The sequence below is a fragment of the Pleurodeles waltl genome, chromosome 8, assembly GCF_031143425.1.
Source record: "Pleurodeles waltl isolate 20211129_DDA chromosome 8, aPleWal1.hap1.20221129, whole genome shotgun sequence".
NCBI classification, from domain to species: domain Eukaryota; kingdom Metazoa; phylum Chordata; class Amphibia; order Caudata; family Salamandridae; genus Pleurodeles; species Pleurodeles waltl.
In genome coordinates this window covers 1,191,249,804-1,191,272,775 of record NC_090447.1, presented here as the reverse complement: position 1 = coordinate 1,191,272,775, position 22,972 = coordinate 1,191,249,804, and the positions used below count along the sequence as shown (strand labels likewise).

Sequence of the window (22,972 nt, the reverse complement as noted above, 5' to 3'; positions counted from 1 at the left end):
CGCCACCGCCGGCGCCCTTCGCCATTGGCTCCTGAAACCCATAGGCTTCAATGTTAACCAATGCGGCTTCGCGCCGCGGTCTTCGCCCGCCGCCCGCCGCGGTGTGCCACGCCAGCGCATTGACCTCACATCCCATTGTCACACTTCACAGGTCAGGCAGCCGCCATTTCCAGGGCCCACATGGCTCAATTTCAACTGCGTCACACAGGCCTAGGCCTTGCATAGCCACTCAGACACGCCATTCACTGCATAGAGAATCGTTTACTGTGCTAGCTGTGAGTACGTACCTGTGGGTTGCTTGACTGTGTGCTCCATGTTGTCCTTCCTAGGCACCGTCCACTGGGTTTGGCGAGGAGACGGATGAATCCACCCGTGTACCGACCGCTGGTGGACCTGTCGACAATGGAAGAACGCCACATTATCCTGACCTACCGTCTTAACCGTGCCACTATACATGAACTGTGTGCCCAGCTGGAGCCCGACCTGATGTCCCCCATCCGCCAACCCACAGGGATTCCCCCTCTGGTGCAGGTCATGTCAGTACTCCATTTCTTGGCAAGTGGTTCATTTCAGACAACAGTGGGAATTGCTTCTGGGATGTCTCAGCCCATGTTTTCGAAGGTGTTATCCAGAGTGTTGTCTGCCCTGATGAAATACGTGAGGAGCTACATCATTTTCCCTGAGGTGGGCGAATTGGCTACAATGAAGGGTGATTTCTATGCCCTTGGACATATTCCCAACGTCATTGGTGCCATTGATGGGACCCATGTGGCTTTGGTTCCCCCAAGAGACAGGGAGCAGGTGTACCGGAACAGAAAAAGTTACCATTCAATGAACATCCAGGTGGTGTGTTTGGCTGACCAGTACATCTCGCATGTAAATGCCAAATTCCCTGGGTCAGTGCATGACGCCTACATCCTGAGGAATAGCAGCATCCCTTACGTGATGGAACAGCTAGAGAGACACCGTGTATGGCTAGTGGGGGACTCTGGGTACCCCAACCTGTCGTGGCTACTGACCCCAGTAAGGAATCCCCGGACCAGGGCAGAGGAACGGTACAATGAGGCCCATGGGCGTACTAGGAGGGTGATCGAACGCACCTTTGGCCTCCTAAAGGCCAGGTTTCGGTGCCTGCATATGACAGGTGGATCCCTAATGTACTCACCTAAGAAGGTGTGTCACATCATCGTGGCCTGCTGCATGCTTCACAACCTGGCTTTGCGACGCCAGGTGCCTTTCCTGCAGGAGGATGGTCGAGACGGTGGTGTTGTGGCAGCGGTGGAACCTGAGGAGAGTGACGAGGAGGAAGACGACGGGGCTGAAACAGACAACAGGGACAGAATCATTGAACAGTACTTCCAATAGGACACAGGTAACAATTCAAAGATAATTTAGTAAATGTGAACTACTCTCCTGCATCTCTGCTGCCTGTCTATTTGCCCCAGTGTATGATGACTGAGTTGTGGCTTTTCCCTCCCTATTTCAGATCTGGGGTCCCCACTACGAGTCCTGTGCTTCGTTTCCCCATGGACTACAGCTTTGTGGCAGCTGTTTGTTGACTTCACCATGTACAAGGACATATTTGCACTGTCATGTCAATTACAATATATTGAAATCACAGCCAGACTCCAGATAGTTTTGTGCAAAATAGGTGTTTATTTCAGTGCTCAAAATGGGATGGGTGGTTTCAAGTGGGTGGGGGCTATGGTGAAGGAATGTCCATGGCAGAGTCCAGAGTAACAGTCACACAGGTGCATTGTCCAGAGGCCTGTGGAGAGATGGAGCATGGGCAGTTCAAGGATGGACAGGGGGACAATGTGGGACAGTGGGATGACATCAGGTGGTATCCATTGCTGGCGGGGGTCTTGACATCCTACTCTGTCTTCTTGCGAGATCTCAGGGCCCTCTTGCGGGGTGGTTCTTCTCCTGCAGGAGGTGGGGGTCTGGTGGGCTGCTGCTGTGCGGGGGCCTCCTGTCCACTAGCGCCGGCGGAGGTGGTTGGCTGTTCTTGGTCCAGGCTAGTGGCAGGGGCCCTTGGGTGTTGTTGAGTGTCCGTCCTGGTGTTGACGAGGTCCTGCAGCAGCCCTACCATGGTAACCAGGGTGGAGGTGAGGGCTCTGATGTCCTCCCTGTACCCCCGATAGTGTTCCTCCTGCAGTACCTGGATCTCCTGGAACCGGGCCAGTACCGTCGCCATCGTCTCCTGGGAGCGGTTGTATGCTCCCATGATGGTGGTGAGGGCCTCGTGGAGAGTGGGTTCCCTGGGCCCGTCCCCCCCCTGTCGCACAGCTGCCCTCCGAGTTGCCCTGTTTCCCTGGGCCTCTGCCCCCTGGCCGGTGTGCCCACTACCACTGCCCCCAGGTCCCTGTTGTTGTTGGGGTGGTGGGTTATCCTGGGTGCCCTGTAGTGGTAGACACACCGCAGATTGACGCGCCCTGGAGACAGAGGCATGGGCCCGCTGGGTGGGAGCTGTGCTGGTGTTCCCAGAGGGGTTGGGGTCTGTAGTGGCCTGGACCTGTGTGAGGGGAACCGACTGTCCAGAGGTCCCCGATGGTCCGGGCTGGTCATCGGTGTCCAGGTCGACAGAGCTGCTGTCATCGCTGACGGCCTCTTGGGTGGGGGGTGTGGAGAATTCTGGGCCCTCCGCGGCGGTGTGTTGACGGTCGGGTCCTGCAGGGGTATAGAGGTATGGTTATAGTTTCAATGTGTGGCATATGGGTGTATCTGTGGGTTCCCGTGTCCCCAAGTGCTGGCATTCGTGTGTGGGGGCTTTGGTGAGGGTGGCTTGTGGGGGGGATGTGTATATGCATTGGGCATGCTTTGGTGATGGGTGTCCATGCTTAGTGGACGCATGCAGGCCTAGGTTTTGGGATGTGTGGGTTGTGATGGTGAGACATTGGCAGGGAATAGGTGTGCTGGGGGTGGGGGTGAGGATGGTGGTGGGGGTGAGGATGGTGGTGGGGGTGAGGGTGGGGGTGAGGGTGGGGTTCGAGGATGGGGGTGAGGGTTGGGGTATGATTTGGCATGCAGGTGGGGGGGAAGCAGTAGTGAAGCTTCAACTTACCAGTATCCATTCCTCCGCCGACTCCTGCGAGGCCGTCAGGATGCAGGATGTTCAAGACTTCCTCCTCCCATGATGTAAATTGTGGGGGTTGAGGTGGGGGTCCTCCGCCAGTCTTCTGCACGGCGATGTTGTGCCTGGATACCATGGAACGCACCTTCCCCCGTAGGTCGTTCCATCGCTTCCTGATGTCTTCCCGATTTCTGGGGTGCTGTCCCACAGCGTTGACCCTGTCGACAATCCGCTGCCATAGCTCCGTCCTCCGGGCAATGCTGGTGTATTGTATCTGTGTGCCGAACAGCTGGGGCTCTACCCGAACGATTTCCTCCACCATGACCCTGAGTTCTTCGTCGGAGAAGCGGGGGTGTCTTTGGGGTGCCATGGGGTGGTGTGTATGATGTGTGGGGTGGAGTATGTGTAGTTAAGTGTGTTGAGTGTGGTGGTGTGTGTTGTTTTGGGTGTGGATAGTGTGTGGGTGATGGTGTGGAGTGGCTGTGGCTGCTAGTTTGTGGATGGTGGTGTCTCGCTCTGGCCTTCTTTCAGAATTTTTTGGCGTAGGGGTTTGTGGGTGATGTGGGTGTGTGTTTTATATTGTATTGTGTGTGTGGGAGTGGTGTGTGTATGTGTATCAGGTGTGTGGGATTCAAATCGTCCAATGTGGCTGAGTTTTGTTCGTTTGTGTGTATTCTGACCGCGGCGGTGTGTCCCGCCAATGGAATACCGCGTTTGAATGACCGCCGCGTGGATTCGTGGGTCGTAATGGCATGGGCGTATTTCTGTTGGCGTGACGGTGGAGGTTTTGTCACCTCCACTTTTCCGCCGACCGCTGGTCTGGCGGTCTGTTGTGGCTGTCGGATTTTCGGAGGTTTGCCTTCTGCGGGTCAGAATGACCGTGGCAGGTTTCTGCGACCGCAGCGGGATTATGGAGGATTTCTGACCGGCGGTAGGCGCCTTTTACCGCCGAGGTCAGAATGACCACCTAAGTGTGCTAACTTTAACTTGTCATGTGATGCAGGGGTCAGTTGCTGCGCTTGGGCAAATGTCCCTCTTAAGGGCCACCCAATGTGCATGTGAAGGCGGCTCTGCTCCAGGGGAGTCATATTGTGTTGTCTGTTCATCCTTTAGTGTGTTCTCAAAGATTGGGTGTGCTCCTATTCCAACATTCAAATTAAAACCCCAGCATAACAAGAACAAAACATCAACAAACGTGGAAAGCCAGGTATGCACAGCATTGTCCCTGAGGGAATTTTGGTAGCGGGGTCCATTGCTCCCCAGAGACTCACGTTTCTCCACCCTCAGCCCCCCCAGTCACCCATTTCCACCAGTCCATGTGCACTGGCCCACCTCCAGGCCTCTTCACTGCGATCCAGCGGGATCTCACATATCGGCCTCTCCAGACAGGAACTCCAGCACAGCACGGCGTTCATTTGCCATGGTCTCAGGCTCCAGTCACTGGCCATTCAAGAAGGTCCTCCCAACCCTCCATTGAGAATGCTGCAAACCCTGCGCTCCTGTGGGGCCGTGTGCTGAGCGTCCTCTGAGGGTCTCTCGCTTTGCAGAGCGCTGCAAGCCGCGATGGGTGTTGGAGAAGTATCCCTTCCCGGCAGAAGAGGTGTCCCCAGGAGTATGTTATTCCTTTATCACGGAGGAGGGTTGTAACTGGGCAAAACTCTCTCCTTTTTCGCAAAGTTGTGGCCGACAGGTCCTAGTGCAGGATCAGGGTGTGTCCTCTGAATTTCAGGGGGTGCAAGTCTCTGGCTTTGCGGAGGATCAGTTCTTTGAGTTGAAAATCGTGGACGACAATCAGAATGACGGCTGGTCATGAGTTCTCAGCCCGTGGAAGACCAACCCTATGAATCTTGTCAAAGTAGATGCCCCTTTCTGGTGTGGTCTCTTTAAGATCTGGAGGAACAGGGCCTTGACATAAGCAGCAATGTCTGTCCTTTCTGCATTAGTTAGGGCCCCACATACGTATATATTGTTATGTTGTGACTGATTCACTAGATCTTCTGCATGGGCTTGTAAGTCAATCTACTGGTCATGTAGCAGTATGAGTTCCTGTTAGAGCTGTTCAATTTCTTTGTTTTGAGCAGTCTTGTGGTCTTTTAAAGTGGAGACCCTATCGCCCATATCTGCTACCTCACAACAGATTTCTTTCAGGTCCTGTGTCAGGTCCTTCTTCACCATCTGCAAGTCTTTCCAGAGGGAGGCGAAGAGGGCCTCCAGAAACACACGAATGACTGGCTCTCGCCTCCTTCTCCCTCAGCCTGCCACTCTTGGTCGGTGAGGACTGATCCATCGCCTGCCTTGCCCTCGTAGATTTGGATAGTGTCTCCTTCAAAGTACGATCTTTATTGGTGAGTGCCATTGCCATGTCCCACTGTTACCTACAGCAGTGGCTACTGGGAATTGTGGGCACCCCACATTAACAGTAGTGTTGCTGGAGGTGTTGCTTGGACCAGCACCTGAAGAGATCCTGAGCTGGTGGTTCCGCAAATGCCACTCCGATGTCTCTCAGCTTTGGGAGGTGAATGCACAGCCAAACTCAAGTCCCATGCTGTACTTCCTGTGTCGACTCAGGAGACTCTATATTACAGGTGCAGGCAACTGGACCTGGGTGGCTGTTTGTGGTAATGGACAAGACAGGCAACTTGAACCTCTGCAGTAAAATCCTTTTGTTGCTCCCTTGTAGCGGTGTCCTGGGCTTCTAAGGGCTATAACTCAGGCCGCCTGTTTCCGCCGGGTCACCCAGAGAAAACTCCACAGTCATGCCCATCTTTTGCCATGTTGATGGACCCCAGGGCAGTATGCAGGTCTGGTCTTTACAGTTCAGATTGAGTCCCCCAGGCTGGCAGGAACCGAAACGAGGGGTGCTGATACCTGCGTGCGAGGACGGTGGAAGAAGGAGCGCCACTCAGTTTGTGCCACTCAGTGCAAGGCACCTTTCTGTTAGTGCCCCCCCATCAGCGCTGAATGCAGGCATTTTGAGAAGTTGTGCATGCCTTTCAAATCTTACATACCAGGCATAATCTGCCAGGAGCGGTGTGGGGTGGTTCAGGACCTCGTGGACCCTGTAATAGGCACTAGGTCCACTGGGCTCTGCAGTCTACGGGTCCTGTCTACCACTGCAGGCCCCCAATGTGCAGCAGTGGACAGAAATGAGGGCTCCCCAAGGGGTGTTGGCTAAGGGGCCCGCCATGGATGAAAGCAGGACAGGCGTCTCCATTTGCGGGGGAAGTGCTCCTGGGCTCGCAATCCACCTTAGGCCCGAGCCACACAATCCGGCTCTGTCGTTGGGATAATAGCTGCAGTGTAGGTCTGGGATCCAAGGCACCCCACCTCTTCAGAGGTGGGGGCGCTCCTAGCTGCACCAGTTCTGAGTTTTCTAGCTCCAACTCTCCCCCCCCCTTTGCCAGTGGGATGCTTCTTCTACCCGTTGGGTGTCTCTAGCGGCTCCCGGCTGCTGCCATCTTGGCCCCACAGATCAGCCAAACCACTTGACGATCTCCGTCTTACCACATCCCAGGACCCATTAAAGCAGATTTCTTGGATCCTTGGGACATTGCCACTCCGATTAGGAAAGTTGTGGGACTCGATCCAGCCAATCCCACCAACGTTTAAACACTCTCCGCTCATGGCAGCGGGGTCAGAGGGACGAGAAAATGCATCCTACCCATCTGCCATCTTGGCCACACCCCATAAAAATGTATTTAAATGTATTGGAAACATATCCACTTATAATACAAAATATCTTAAATTTAAGCATGGAATACATTTTAAAAATGTCCCCTACACGTCCAAAAATTATGAGGTGGGTGCTAAGATGAGCCCTGGGATAGATGTAATCCTAAAACATCCTTAACTCCATTGAAAGCAGCTTCCCACTCAAAAGATAAAGTAGTTGCATCCAAGAAAAAAATTATCCCTTAAAACCCATCTGTAAGACTTCCATTGGGAACTGAGTTTAAAATATAAAATAAAATAAAATATGCATGGCATATAAAGCCACCCATACGAACAGTCCATCTTATCTAAAGAAATTTTGACTGTCACTGGAGACCAAAAAGAGGCAAGGAGCAAAGACTATCTCCTGCTTCCAGCACTTACATTTAAAACAACCCAAACTAAAAAAAATATCTTTCTGTGGGATAACCAGAAACCTTATCAACCCTCTTCTCACATCACTGGAAACTCAGCCAACACGTTTATCCTTGAGAAAAGCAATGAAGCTACATCTTTTCAGTCAGCACCTAAACTAATACCATTCCTTCGTTAATTGGTCTGCCACGGCTATCCCGTTATGAATTAGCGTTACATAATTTTAGCAATTTCTCAACCTGCCTGTAAGCACCTGATGCTTCTCCTAACTTTAAGCACTGTGCAATTCTTACTTATTCTTTGTTGCATGTAAGATGCACTAATACATGTGCAGTGTGTGCTGTATAAAAACAATAAATAAATGAAATAAAGTGAAGGTGGTCCAAATTCCTTGATCTGCAGGTCAATGCACAGTGTAGTATCACACAGAAGCTGCAGGGCCGCATGCTAACTGTTTTAGTGCTTAGGATTTTTTCCTTGCTTTTAACTTTGCTTTTATGTCTGGCGTTCACCAAGACATTTTGAATTTATAAATATAATACACATACAGGGCTTTCAGCTAGACTTCTTCATCCATTGGTCTAATGCTGTGTCATTCATATTTTTCTTCCACCACTACAACATACAGCATAGCATAATGGGTCAGCCACTTCAGCCATTGGTCAACTTCACTATGAGTGAAAGCATCCTGCTCTTTCACAAGGAGCACATCTGTACACCAAGCAGTTTCCTTCAGGACCAGGGACTATCATTGTCGCGCCGCACCGCGCGGCGCGAGCCGAGCGTTCGGCACAAGCCGCGCGTTCGGCTCGGGCCGCGCTTCGCCTCTCTAAGACGCGGCGCGCCCCGAGCCTTTCTTGCACCTTGCGAGGCCCCAGGACTTACTAGGGGCCTCGCGCTGCGCTCTCCCTCCGTCTTGTTGGGGTCTCCTGACCCCTCTTACCTGTTTGGGGACTCCTCTTTCTTCTTTTCTGTCTTTCTTTCTTTTTGGGTCTGTTTTCTCCTCTGTCCTTTATGTCTTTTCCCCTTCCCAGGTTACCTCTGTCTTCCCAGCATTCCTCCTTCCCTATTCTCTATGGTTTCTGTTCCAGTCTATTCTATCTACTTTTCCCTATGCAAGATGGTGTCCTTTTTCTTCCTGTGGGTCACTTCCTGTTTTATGGTATTTAAGGGTGTTTTTTCTTTCCCTCTTTGCGCTGCAACACTCTCTGTTTCAGTTAGTGTCCTCGCTCCTGATTTCCTAGCCCTTGGCTCTGGATTTCGCCATTTCTGTGTTACGTCAGTTCCTTTGATTCCTGTTCCTCTGTTCTTGTTCCAGGAATCCCCTGCGAATCTTCTGGGAGGTTTTTTCCTCTTCTTCTGAAGGGGTTTTTTCCCTCTGGCGCTACTTTCTCACGGTCACGGTCTGTCCTTGGCGTTTCCTCGCCTACAGCACCGTGGCTACCAGAAAGAGTCGCCCCTTTTTGGGACAAAGTCGAACCCTCAAGATCCACGCCTCAAGATCTGCAAACTCCAGGCGCAAGCAGCACGTGAGTCGTGACAGATTGCAGCGCCAAACCATCCCGACGTCTTCTAACACCATGGAAGACACTGTGGTAGCTGCTGCGGATCCGGATCAAGCTCTGCTAACTACAATTCAGCAACAAGCTCAAGAATTACAGCAACTACGCAGTGAGAATGCTGCGCTGCGACATGCCTTGGCCTTCCGTAGTGGTGATGTCCCGACGCTCTCTGCCTCTACCCATCGTTTTTCGGGTGAACCAACCAAGCTGCGAGAGTTCCTTGACTCCTTGACAGTGTACTTTGCCTTCCGACCCACCCAATTCTCCCATGACAGAACAAAGGTGGGTTATCTCATCAGTGCCCTATCTGGTCCTGCCTTGGCCTGGGCAACCCCGATGGTATCATCTAACGATCCGGTATTGTCGGACTATTCTGCCTTTGTGAACCGTTTCAAGCTGATGTTTAGTCGTCCGGGATTGGAAGCTTCAGCAGAAGAGGCCTTATGCGATATTCATCAAGGTTCACAAGAAGTCCTTCAATACATTACACGCTTTCGTCAACTAGCGGCAGAGACCACCTGGGTGGAACGTACTTTGGTGACTTTGTTTCGTAGAGGACTCAAAGAAGAGATCAAAGACGAACTAGTACATTCCACCAGAGTGGAGGATCTTCGTGGCCTGATGGATCAAGCCCTCTCCATCGAGTATCGCCTTCAGGAACGGAGAGCAGAGAAGAGAAAAGGCAGAGGGTCTTTTCAACCAAGCACCTCACGAGTTTTTCCACATCGTTCTGAGGAACCTCGCCCTCCTGTCAGAGACACCGAAGGAGAACCCATGCAGGTGGATACAACTCGAGGCCCTCTCTCCCCTAGCGAACGAGAAGAAAGACGAAAGAAGGGGTTGTGTTTATACTGCGGATCTGCCGGCCACATACTGCGTACCTGCCCAGTACGTCCATCAAGGCCATCGGGAAACGCCGCTTCCCGTCCTCTGTAAGAAGGGAGGGGACGGGATTAGCAGCCATACCTTCCATCAGTTCTTTCAACGACAATACCACATCCTTGTTCACTTTACCAGTAATGTTACAATTACCTGATGGCCGTCTAGAGAAGACTATGGCACTACTAGATTGTGGAGCTAGTGGCATTTATATGGATAAGAAGTGGGCCACCACTCAACAAGTTCCTATACAACCTAAGGAGGTTCCAGAACAAGTTCACACGGTGGATGGATCTTTGATATCATCGGGTCCAGTAGATACAACTACCCTGATGCTAAATCTACAGATCAGCAACCATCAGGAACACATTTCCTTTGATCTTATAACTTCCCCCAACCATACCATCATTCTTGGAATCCCGTGGTTCATCAGACATAATCCATATGTGAACTGGGCTACCCGGACGGTTTCCTTGTCTTCACAGTTCTGTCACGAGCACTGTTTTGCTTCAGACAAGTATTGGTCGCCTAAGAGGTCAATTATCACGGAGGGCACCACCGGTTCGACCATAAATACAGTCCAAGGAGTTCCTGAACACTATTTGGAATTTCAAGATGTCTTCCAAAAACCTTCCAAACCTGTGTTACCTCCACATCGAGATTACGATTGTGCTATTCCCTTGGAACCTGGCACTATCGTTCCTTTTGGCAGGATGTATTCCCTCACGGAAACTGAAAAGGAAGTACTAAAGGAGTATTTGGATGAAAATATTCAAAGTGGGCTTATTGTTCCATCGTCTTCTCCGGCTGGGGCTCCTCTCTTTTTCGTACCCAAGAAGACAAAGGACCTTCGCCCTTGCCTGGATTTTCGAGGCCTGAATAAAATAACTATTAAAGATCGTTATCCTTTGCCTCTCATAAGGGACATTTTAGAGGCAGTCAGAGGGGCTCAACGGTTTACCAAACTAGATCTACGGGGAGCCTATCACCTCTTACGCATTAAAGAAGGAGATGAGTGGAAAACGGCCTTTAGGACTCCATTTGGTCATTTTGAATACAGGGTAATGCCTTTCGGTCTTACTAATGCCCCGGCAATTTTTCAGAGATTTATGGACTCAGTATTCTCGGATCTCCTGAATCAGACAGTTGTAATCTACCTTGATGATATTCTTATTTATTCCAGAAATCCCAAACTCCATTCTTCCCATGTTAAACAAGTCCTTCAACGACTCCGGGCACATCAACTGTTTTGCAAACCCGAAAAGTGTGAGTTTGACCAGACGGAAGTCAAATATCTAGGATATCATTTAAGTACCACCGGAGTAGCCATGGATCAAGAAAAGGTGCAAGCTATCCTAGATTGGCCTTCTCCATCTTCCATTAAAGAAACACAATGCTTTCTAGGATTGGCGAACTTCTATCGACAATTCATCGCAGACTTTGCTAAACAAACTAGCCACATAACTCACACTTTAAAGAAGGAAAATCTTATTAAAGGGTTTGTCTGGACTAAAACTGCTGAAACAGCTTTTCAAGAATTAAAGAAGGCATTTACACAAGCTCCCATCTTAAGACATCCAGATACCAACAAACGATTTATTGTCGTCACCGATGCTTCTGAAAAAGCCATTGGTGCCGTTCTACTCCAACAACAAGAAGACGATGGTCTTGAACATCCTGTTTTCTATTTGTCTCATATACTCTCTATTGCAGAACAACATTACTCAGTATTGGAAAGAGAATTGTTGGCTCTGAAAACAGCTTGTATTGAATGGAGGCAGTTTCTGATGGGTTCCAAGGAACCTTTTGAAGTGAGAACAGACCATCGAAACTTACAATGTTTACGAAATTTCGTATGCCAAAATAGTCGTCAAGCTCGTTGGGCCTTCTTCTTCAGCCAGTATGATTTCTACATTACATATATTCCTGGCTCCCAAAACATTCTGGCTGATGCTCTATCGCGTCGTTATCCAGATTGTACTCCTGTCCCAGCTCAACCCCTACTGGAACCTAGTAAGATCATTGGGGTAGCCCAGTCTTTTCTGGAGGAGGTACAACTAGAGTACCCCAATCTATCTGATGATGAAATAGAGAACTTAAGGCCTCTTTTACATAAGAGACAAGGATACTATTATTATCACGATCTGTTATTCATCCCCACTAACAGAGTGAGAGAAAAGGCATTACAAATGTGTCATGATTCACCGGTTGCTGGTCATAGAGGCATCAAGGCCACACAAGAACTGTTATCACGATTTTTCTGGTGGCCTACTTGGAAAAAAGATATTGAAACATACGTTCAGGCTTGTCCCACATGCGCTCAAGTCAAGATTCCCCGAACCAGACCTGCGGGTTTACTCCAGCCCTTGCCGGTTCCGCCAACTCCATGGCACACCATCTCCACCGATTTCATGTGTTCGTTACCACTCTCAGCAGGAAACCGGGTAATCATGGTCACTGTGGACTCTTTTACTAAGATGGCTCACTTCACTGCCTTGAAAAAACTACCTACATCCCAAGAATTAAGCCAGATATTCATTGAACATATCTTCCGTCTTCATGGACTTCCTCATACTCTTATATCTGATAGAGGTCCTCAGTACATTTCCCGGTTCTGGAGGTATTTTTGTAAGACACTAAACATCGATAGAGCTCTGTCATCGGGCTTCCATCCCCAGACCAATGGACAGACCGAGCGTCTGAACCAGGGCTTAGAACAATACCTTCGTTGTTTTTGCAACTCAACTCAAAGCAACTGGAACACTTATCTCCCTATCGCTGAGTTCTCTTATAATAACTCAGTCCATAGTGCCTCCAAGACCACTCCTTTTTTCTGTTCTTATGGTTTTCATCCTACCTCTTTTCCTACTTCTTCTCTGTCTCCCACTCCCTTACCCGCTATTACTCATTTTTCCAAACGTCTTCTACAAATCCATAGACTGATTCGTTCTAATCTCTTACACACCAAGAGATATATGAAGAAAGTAGCAGACAAGAAACGTAGGGCAACTCCGGACTACCTTCCACAGGATAAAGTTTGGCTTTCTTCTAAATTCTTACCCTCACGTCTTTCTCAGAACAAATTCACACCTCGCTATTACGGGCCTTTCCGTATTCTCCAGTTGCTTAATCCCGTCACTGTCCGTCTTCACTTGCCTCACACATGGAAGATTCATCCAGTCTTCCATGTCTCCCAACTCAAACCTTATGTACCAGATCCGTACTCCCGTCAGTTTTCCTGTCCTCCTCCTGTCTTAGTGGATGATGTTCCTGAATATGAGGTTCAGGAGATTTGTGACTCTCGTCTTTTTCACACCCGTCTGCAGTATCTAATTCATTGGAAGGGTTATCCTCTCAGTGAATGTTCTTGGGAAGATGCATCTTCTGTTCATGCTCCTCTTCTGACTCAGCGCTTTCACCGTTTATTTCCTTTCAAACCAGGGCCTTCGGGAGGGGGGCCTACTGTCGCGCCGCACCGCGCGGCGCGAGCCGAGCGTTCGGCACAAGCCGCGCGTTCGGCTCGGGCCGCGCTTCGCGTCTCTAAGACGCGGCGCGCCCCGAGCCTTTCTTGCACCTTGCGAGGCCCCAGGACTTACTAGGGGCCTCGCGCTGCGCTCTCCCTCCGTCTTGTTGGGGTCTCCTGACCCCTCTTACCTGTTTGGGGACTCCTCTTTCTTCTTTTCTGTCTTTCTTTCTTTTTGGGTCTGTTTTCTCCTCTGTCCTTTATGTCTTTTCCCCTTCCCAGGTTACCTCTGTCTTCCCAGCATTCCTCCTTCCCTATTCTCTATGGTTTCTGTTCCAGTCTATTCTATCTACTTTTCCCTATGCAAGATGGTGTCCTTTTTCTTCCTGTGGGTCACTTCCTGTTTTATGGTATTTAAGGGTGTTTTTTCTTTCCCTCTTTGCGCTGCAACACTCTCTGTTTCAGTTAGTGTCCTCGCTCCTGATTTCCTAGCCCTTGGCTCTGGATTTCGCCATTTCTGTGTTACGTCAGTTCCTTTGATTCCTGTTCCTCTGTTCTTGTTCCAGGAATCCCCTGCGAATCTTCTGGGAGGTTTTTTCCTCTTCTTCTGAAGGGGTTTTTTCCCTCTGGCGCTACTTTCTCACGGTCACGGTCTGTCCTTGGCGTTTCCTCGCCTACAGCACCGTGGCTACCAGAAAGAGTCGCCCCTTTTTGGGACAAAGTCGAACCCTCAAGATCCACGCCTCAAGATCTGCAAACTCCAGGCGCAAGCAGCACGTGAGTCGTGACAATCATAGCAGTATGTGCTTTTTTTACACCAATTCATATTTTAGTTTTTAACCGCTGTTTTTTTTATATTGCCAAGAGTCCAGCACATTCCCTAGCAATAATGTTTTACAGAAACCATGACAAAATAAAACAATCATTAGCAAAGCCAAAAGGCTGGCATCCAATGCCGGACCTGATGGTTTTGCCAATGCTTGTTTGACACTGAATTTTGCCAAATCACAACATTTTACATCCCCACTTTTAAGTGTTGTTATAACAACAATTACCATAACACAGTTCAATTAAAATTAATAAAAATCAAGAACCATCAGAAAATGTACAGGATAGCTCTTAAAATTCATTGGCAGATTCCAGAGACACAAAGCAAATTATTTTTTTTAAACTGTATTGTGTTGCTTTACCTGATCTTCATCAAAAAGAACACCATGTTGCTTGTTTATCCTTCTCATTAGGTCACCGCCATCACAATATTCCATCACAATAAATAGTTTGTTCCTCTCTAAGAAAATTGGGAAATATTATATGGAATTACATAGGATAACTTCTTTAATCTTTTTAAGTTCCTGCGATCAAATGCCAAAAAGAAATCTGTATATCTTCTGACAGAATCACAAAACACTGTGATGACACCAGACAGCACTACTTGGTGTTATTGACTCAGCAGGGTAGAAATGTTTTTCGGTTTCGCCTAAAACAGTGCATGATTGGCTGGCGAAGTCTTTTGTAAACAAAAAAAACTTAAATTGGCTTACAGCCTGACTACGGCATTGCTCTTGTTTCCTTGATACTTATTGGCCACCACCTCCTGCTTCCTCCAGGGGCTTAAGTGTTTGCTCCTTCAGTGGAACATGGACCAAATACAGTCATTGTCCTTTCACTGGCTGCGCGCTCCTGCAGGTTCTTTACTTTTTACTTTTTGCCCTGCACTCTGTAGGAGTGCATATGTATGCCGTCTGTCCCCCTTCCCGCTTTCTGGTGTACCTCGTTCATCCAGGTGTCTGTTGGTGTTCCCCCCTTCTGTTCCCTCCTTCCCCCTTGCACCTCCCGCATGTTGCTTAACCTCTGTCCTTGCTGCTGCTCCCACCCTCCTCCCCCTGACCTCCCTTGTTTTGTTTTTACCCCATCCTCTTCCCACTATACTCTGTTATTGCTTCCTCCCTTCTTCTCCACACTGCCCATGTGTTGCTCAACCTGGGCACATGCTTGTCCTAGATCCAGTCTGATGCCTGGGAAAAAGGATTAGATGTAGAAGAGCATATGCAGTGCCAACTTGTGCTAATTCCTTAAGAGGACACCATTATTCATCCTCCTCACTCATCATTCCACACTCTCTCCTTCAAGCATCATAATTCACTGCTCATACCTTGGACCTCATCCCTCATTCTGCTTTCTTCTGCCTTCCCTTCTTACTTGTCATATCTAACACTATCATTTCAGACTCTTCCTTAATATTCTATCCCACTTTGCAATCCTCGTCCTCACTTGACACAGGGGATGAATAAGGAAACCTTGAAATGTAAGGTTCTGGTCTCCATTTTAGGATGTGTCCATTACTTATTCCCCATTACTCCTCACACCTCTTACCAAACTACTCGCTCTTCATTTCACATTCCTCACATCACTTCTACTCACACTCCTTGTTGGAAATGGCCCTCTCTGCAGGGTCACTCCCTAACGTCTTGCTTTTTTCCCTCCACTTTTTGCTGAATTCGTTTTTGTTGGCCTTAGGACTCTGTGCACTTTATAACTGTTAACCAGGGCTAAAGTTCTTGAGCTCGCTCCCTAAAAAATGGTTTGATTGGCCTATACACAATGGCATGTTTAATTTACTTATAAGTCCCTATTAAATTGCACTATGTGTACCAGGACCTGTATATTAAATGCTACTAGTGGGTCTGGAGCACTGATTGTGCCACCCACCTAAGTAGCCCTTTAAACAGGTCTCAGGCCTGCCGCTGCAGAGCCTGTGTTTGCAGGTTTAAACTGCCATGTCGACCTGTCAAAATAAACTTTTTGCAAGGCCCAAACCTTCCTTTTTAATAAATATATTTCACCCCTAAGGCAGGCACTAGACACACCCAAGGGCAGGGTGCTGAGTATATAAAGAGTTGGACATGCATATATAAGTTTACCATGGACATGCATATATAAGTTTACCATGTCCTGGTAGTGAAAACGTTTACATTTATTTTTCACTACTGCAAGGCCTATCTCTCCCATAGCTTAACATTGGGCTTCCCTTATTACATCTCATGAGTGAAATTTAAAATCTGGAAGAGATAAGATTTTCGAGTTTGGTGTCTCCGGAATCACAATTTAAAATCACAAATTATGATGAAGTCAGATTTTAAATTGTCATTCTGAAAATGCTACTTTAGGAAGGTTGGCCATTTGGTGCTTATTGCCTGTCTCCTATCACTTGTCCGGGGTAGGTGACAGCTGGGCTTTATGTATTCCCTCTTGACTCCCAACATGGGACTTTTGGTGTGACTTGATTGTCCCTGATGGGCCATCTAGACAGGATGGGAGGGAGAAGCTGGCCACAGCCTCACACTTACTCAGGTGTAAGTGTCAGGTTGTGGTCAGCTCCTCCCTCCCATCCTGTCTAGATGGCCCACCAGGGACCATCAAGTCACACCTAAGCTCCCATGCTGTGTGGAAGACTAGACGGAATACATAAAGCTCTACTGTCAGCTACCCCAGACAAGAAACATGCAGAAGGCACCAAACGTCCAACTTTCTAAAAGTAGCAGGCTGTGTCTTGTTCCTACACAAATGGTTGCATACCCACCTGTAGTGAGTCCGGAGCCAGGGCAGGAAGGGAAGCTCTCTGTGCACTTCAAAGAATCCTTTGCAGTCTCCCCCACTTCAAGGCACCACTGACTATAAAAACTGGGCCTCAAACCCTACCACTTCACAACACTTCTGGACCTGTGGATACTCTGCCAGGAAGAAAGACTGCTATGCTGCTGAAGATTGCCAACCTGCTGGACTGCTGCTTTGGAAAAACAATTTTCTTGCTGTGCTGACCTGCTGTCCTCCTTGCCTCTGTGAGAAGGACTGGACCCCCAACTCTTAACTCCAGAACCCAGAGTGACTCCAAGACCCAGCTGACTGTTCTTGTGTTTTCTGAAGTCTCAGGGCCATAAAACACTCATCTGCTCTTGCACCTGGACTCCGCCAGTTGTGAGTCTGCCCTGCCAAGTGGTGCCCATCCAGTTCTGGACCTTTGGAATTGGACCTAAAGAGCACTGGCAGCAGGATCTGCACACCTCCATCGATACAGAGTCTAGAACCAGCCCTTTGCTGTAACGTGGAGCCCAGAACTGCGGATGCATCGCTGCCTTTGCAACGATCAACACAATGCATCGGCGGCATTGCGAGGATCAACACCGGCGTACCGCTTGTACTGTGGGCATCATTGCCAATGCATTGTTGCTGTTATGGAGCTTAAACTCACGCATCGCCCTAGCTGTGTGGACCGCCGACGTTGTAGTACCTCCTCTGCACCCTGCATCTTGTCTTTGACGACGACCCAACCCAGGTACTTTTCAGCAGGCTAAACCTGAGCCTCAATCACAGTCAGACTGAACTCTTGACTTTGCCCCACTCCAGCAAGACCAGATAGCCCTGGTTGGCACTTTTTTGCTTCTAAGTGCTTTGCTTCAGTTTAATAATTAAAAATTCATAAATCATATTCTACCTACAGACTTTGTGTCATTTTGGTCTTGTTTTATTTATTAAATTAAACTTTTTGTGTTGTGATTGTTTACTGTTTGAAGTGTTGCACACTATACTATACACATTGCCCCTTATGTTAAGCCTGGCGCCTCTGTGCCAAGCTACCAAGGGCTGAGCACAAGTTAATTTAGGGTGTGTTTGTGACTTACCATGAGTAGGATTGTGGTTCCTGCTTAGATAGGCATACCTCTGCCAACCAGAAACCCAATTTCTAACATTCCTCCTCCTTGTTGAATTCTAAAATGAAATACAGGAATCACAGACAGAACTTGGGGAGAATGTATTCATGCTGTGCACTGAACACCTTTTGGTTTGGTGTTTCTACCTTTGGTTTTGGTTCCGGCACAACACTGGCAGGACAGCTCAAAAGAGTAGAGAGAACTCATGGGGTGGTAAGAAAAAAATCTGTAACAGCCTCCAAATCATTTTCAAACCCACTATAAGTGATGTCAGCTAGTATGGAACCGTGAGGGAGACAACTGGTTCCTTACTACCTTTTTGCTTATATTGCTTCAATTACATGTATACAAACAAAGAAAGAATGGGCAAGCAATGTGGACTATCAGGAAAAAAAACAACCCTAGAGTAGCAGGGAGTTTACATTTAAAAGACTTAGGGCCTCATTCACTAAGGTAAACTTAGACCAAAAGTCTAAAATAAGACCTGAAGTCTAAGTTTAGACCAAAGGTCTAACTTTACTAGTAGTAAAGTTAGACTTTTGGGCAAAGTTCAGACGAAAAGACTTACTTAGACCAAATGTCTAACTTTACTTCTAGGAAAGTCAGACTTTTGGTCTAAGTTAGACTTTTAGTCTAGGTTAGACTTTTAGTCTAAACTTAGACCAAAGTCTAAGTTTACTAATAGTAAAGTTCGACTTTTTAGTCTAAACTTTACAAAAATTGTAAGGAACTGCAGCTGAGACTTCTCTGGTAAGCCTTAAGGAAAATTTGAAGAATGCTAAAACAAGATGCTGGCGGCCGCAGTTAAACTGACAGTTTTAGAAGACCTTGAAAAAATGTCAGCGGCACAGAACATCTAGGAGCGCATTTGGAACAAAGCCTCGCGTTCTGCAGTGTAAATGAGAATAAAGGCGTTATGCCATCTGAGAAAATCGGCACAGTGATGATAAATCCCACAGTATTCTACAGAAAAAGAAGAGCATTTGAAAGCAGGTGCCATGTAGATGAATTTTGTGAATAACAGAATTCCTTCACTTTCCAAACCTCTGTCCAAAAGGATATTGAAAACATCAGATCTGCAGCCTGCACAAGATGCCACGTAAGCAACTGACATTCAAGTAACCATGCTGTAACAAGACAAACTGAGCATCACTTAAAAGAGGCGGATGTATTTGTCCTAACAGATGTATATCACTCAATATCCACTGATAAACAGTTTTCATATTATCCCTTCTTGAAATTGAGATGCACTTTTTTCACTGTCAAATTTGCGGGTCTGTTTCTCTACTATTTCATGTGTTCGAAACAGGAACATTTGGATATGTTTCTCTACTATTTGATGCGTTCAAAATAGGATCATTTGGGGCCTTTGGTTTGGGCTATTTAAAGTGCCACGAAGGGGAGTTAGTGCGGTAACACTTTTTCAGTAGGTGGTAGTTTGAGCTGCAAAGACTTCCCTTCAGTGTCTATTCTAAGTTCATTTAAAATCGATTTGATTCCAAAAGGGTGGTTTATGTTGATTTAAAAACTATACAGTGCATGGTTAAATTAGAGCTCTGATGTATTTGCAAAGCATCACGAGCATTGTTACAAACCCCAAATAAATAAATGTAAAATGTAATGTTAATTTATCATGCATGAAAGTAAGCTGACACCGCCAATCTCTGTGATTTTTTTAAATAATGCTATTAAAAAAATAAGAACTTTGTGGAAGTGCAACATGCTGAGCAAAAGGAGGGACTCTGTTTGCAAAGAGGTCAATTTTGAGACCGGTGGCGTCAGCTCACACAAATATCCTCTAGGGTTGGGGCTGCAGACTATGTACATCTCCAGATTCCACTAAATGTTCTGCCACAGTGAGACTATGGAAGGGAATCCCACCTTGTTTTAGGGAGATTGAAAGGTCCTTATGGGACATTTTTCAATAACATATGCATGATATAAATATTTTTGCCATCTATCGCGTAGAACCTGCACGTAGTTCTACAATCCAACTCTAAAGAGTCGGTATTTACAAATGTAGGACAATCCGGATTCTGGAACAGAAGGCACCTAGAACAGTCTTCGTACAAGGCCTAGTAAGACAGACCTAAATGAAATGCAACATGGCATTTTATACTCTAACAATCTATTTATCTCTGCCAAGAAAATGATTCCTAAGTAGATTTCACAGTGCTCCAAGGGGCTATGCAGTGGAGTGTTGTGCATCATTGCAAGAACATGCTCAATGAGCACTCAGACTTGCTTCTTGGAATCTGTTATTTTATGACCTCTTCTTCCATGTTCTCTGTTTGCCCTCCTGATGGTGCCTATGTTGAAGTTGGTATTGTGAACTTCCTTTGTATCAGCTAAGCTCTACTAAGACGTACTAGAGAAGTCATTACAGCAAACACGAGCTAAACTTTAGAATTTGCACTACTTATGTAAGAACAGTTCAGGAGCTTTAGTTGACTTGTCTCTTACATTCCTTTCAATCAAAAGTGCATCTAGGTTATCTATGAACCCCTTGGAAGCTACAGGTGCTCTCTCACATAACGTAAACTGTGAATTCTAAGTTTTTCATTAGTGAGTTGCTGATAACTGAGCTTTTGCCACAAGTCAAACGCATCTGCCTAGCATCCGTGGCAAAGCACTGAAATGGATTCAATCCTTCCTCACCGGAAGAAGCCAGAGTGTCAGACTCCCCCTGTTCACCTCGGCACTCAACGAAACCTGCTGTGGTGTACCCTAGGGAACCTCACTAAGTTTGACCCTCTTCAAAATTTACACGGCCCCACTCGCTAAAATCGTGAGACAGTATGGTCTAGACATCGTCTCCTATGCCTATGATAACCAACTTATCCTCTCCTGACTTACGACCCATCAACAGCCAAGAGAATTTTCCACAATTGAATGAGAGCAGTCGCCGCCTGGATGGAAACCAGCTGTCTCAAACTCAACTCGGACAAGACAGAGATCCTCCTACTCTGCTCCACCCCCTCCACCTCGAAAGACTCCTGGTAGCCAACACCCCTAGGAAATGCCCCCACCGACCACGCACGCAACCTGGGCAACATCCTGGACTCCATGCTTTCCATGACCCACCAAGTTAACAGCATCTCATCGTCATGCTTCCACAGTCTGCATCTCCTTCAAAAGATTTTCAAGTGGATTCCCACCGAGACAAGAAGCACGGTCACCCATGCTCTTGTCAGCAGCAAATTGGACTACAACAACGCACTCAACTCCGGCATCACAAAGAAGCTACAAGCAAGACTACAGAGATTCCAGAATGCAGCAGCCAGACTCATCCTGGACATCTGCTGCCACAGCCACATCTCCGCCCGCCTCAGAGACCTTCACTGCCTCCCGGTCGACAAACGTATCACTTTCAACACACCTACAAAGCACTTCACAACATCAGACTGGACTACCTCAACCACCGCCTGACCTTCTACACCCCCACCAGGCAACTCCGATATTCCCAACTCACCTTGCCGCCATCAAGAAGAGCACAGCTGGAGGCAGATCGTTCTCTTACCTCGCAGCCTGGACCTGGAACACACTCCCACTCAACCTCAAACAGGCCTCCTCACTGAAGCAGTTCAGGAAGGATCTCAAGACCTGGCTCTTCGAGTGATCAGCATGCCCGTAACAGTGCCTTGAGACCCCATGGGTTATAAGCTGCTGTTTACAAGTGCCAGACTGATTGACTGATTTTGCCTTTGAGGGAATACATTCCCTCATACTCCTGTGACAGTCTCACTGGACAACAGCTGTATTTTTCACACCATCAGACTGACATGTAGAGCTCTGTAAATCGCAAGGCCATCAGCACCGTTGGTCTCTAGAACAACAAAGTCAAGGGTATTTGCGAGGTCAGAAGTTAGGCACTGCTTCCCTGATTGAACCGTGACTGGGAAAAGTGAAATCATAAAAACTTGGTGACCGGGGACATTGTTTACAAATGAAAGTCACTGTGACGAAATAAAGTGTTGATTTTATTTAGTGATGACAAACCTAGGACATAGAGTGTGTCTTAAACATTTTGGAAGCTGACTTGGTCCTGGTGAAGTACTCATTGAGTGCTAAGGACAATATGTTCTTGTCCTCTGCACTACTGGAGATGGCTACACTGAGGTAGAGACCATCTCATCCTTAGCACTTAAGTGGGTACTACAGTTCTCGTTAGTCAATCATCCAGGAAGGGAAACATAATAAACTCCTGGTAAGGTGAGTTATTCTTAGTGGAAACTGACCCTGAACTGAAGGTTCATGTACCAATGACAAGGGTGACTGCTATGATGATCTTAAGAAATTTCTGATGGCACACCTGTATGTGAAAATGTCAGCAGCTGTCTCGTGGATCCAACTGGTATTTTTTGTTTGTACAGCACAAGCCTAATTTGGAAGTAAATCAGTACTGTACATCGAGGGATAGGAAGACGATTCAGGGGGAAGTGTTATTAGAGAAGGAGAATCTAGGCATCATCCGTGCAGGTCCATGTGGGCAACGGGGATGGGAGGCCTCTAATGCTGAATGGTTTAAAACATGTATTGGAAATCTGACATCTGTTCAAACATCAAAGAGTTATAATCATAATTTTCCTCACGTTCCATAAGCCTCAAGCATAAAGAGCAAAAACGGTGCATGCGAATTGGTGTTTAAAATTGCTCTGAAATACCACGCCAGGGAAAGGAACAGGGCCAAAGAGGTACATTTGAATGGAAACAAATACTCAACTGTCCATTCAAAATCAGGAGGAAAATAAAGGAAGTCATTATAGCTGTCAACTTGGAAGCGCAACACTTTAATCACAAGTAATGTCTAATTAACGCAGCTGAACATTTCTAGAAACATTTGTTTCTTAGCCATAGAGACAAACATTTGTTTCTTAGCCAAAGGGTTAGTCATTCAATCAATACTAATCAAGCAGGAGTTCAATGTAAAAAGCTTCTGGCCACCAAATATCTTAACATACGAGCTCTGATGAACACCTTCCCCAACTTATCTCAGCAGACAGTATTATGGACACAGTGCACTGTTCCTCTGTGCTAAGGGCAAAAAGTGGGACAGTGCACCCTATGACAATATGTGCACAGCTCTCAGTGTAAGCATGCGTCTGCACTGGGAAAAGCGCTTTAGTGAAAGACGGACCAACTGTCTGAAGTCACTGGTCCACCTTTCACTATGCAGGTGGGAAAGCAGTCTTCATTCAAA

The 22,972-nt window shown here is 47.4% G+C and overlaps 1 protein-coding gene across 2 annotated transcripts in view; it reads right to left on the bottom strand.

Annotated features, from left to right (window-relative positions):
• The window catches only part of LOC138250508 (serine/threonine-protein kinase Nek5-like), a 350,116-nt gene that overhangs the window by 244,897 nt on the left and 82,247 nt on the right, over positions 1 to 22,972 (bottom strand). For both annotated transcript variants that reach the window (XM_069205454.1, XM_069205455.1), the window contains exon 4: positions 14,254 to 14,351. In XM_069205454.1, coding sequence (XP_069061555.1) covers positions 14,254 to 14,351 — 98 coding nt within the window. The remainder of the gene's footprint in view (positions 1 to 14,253; positions 14,352 to 22,972) is intronic.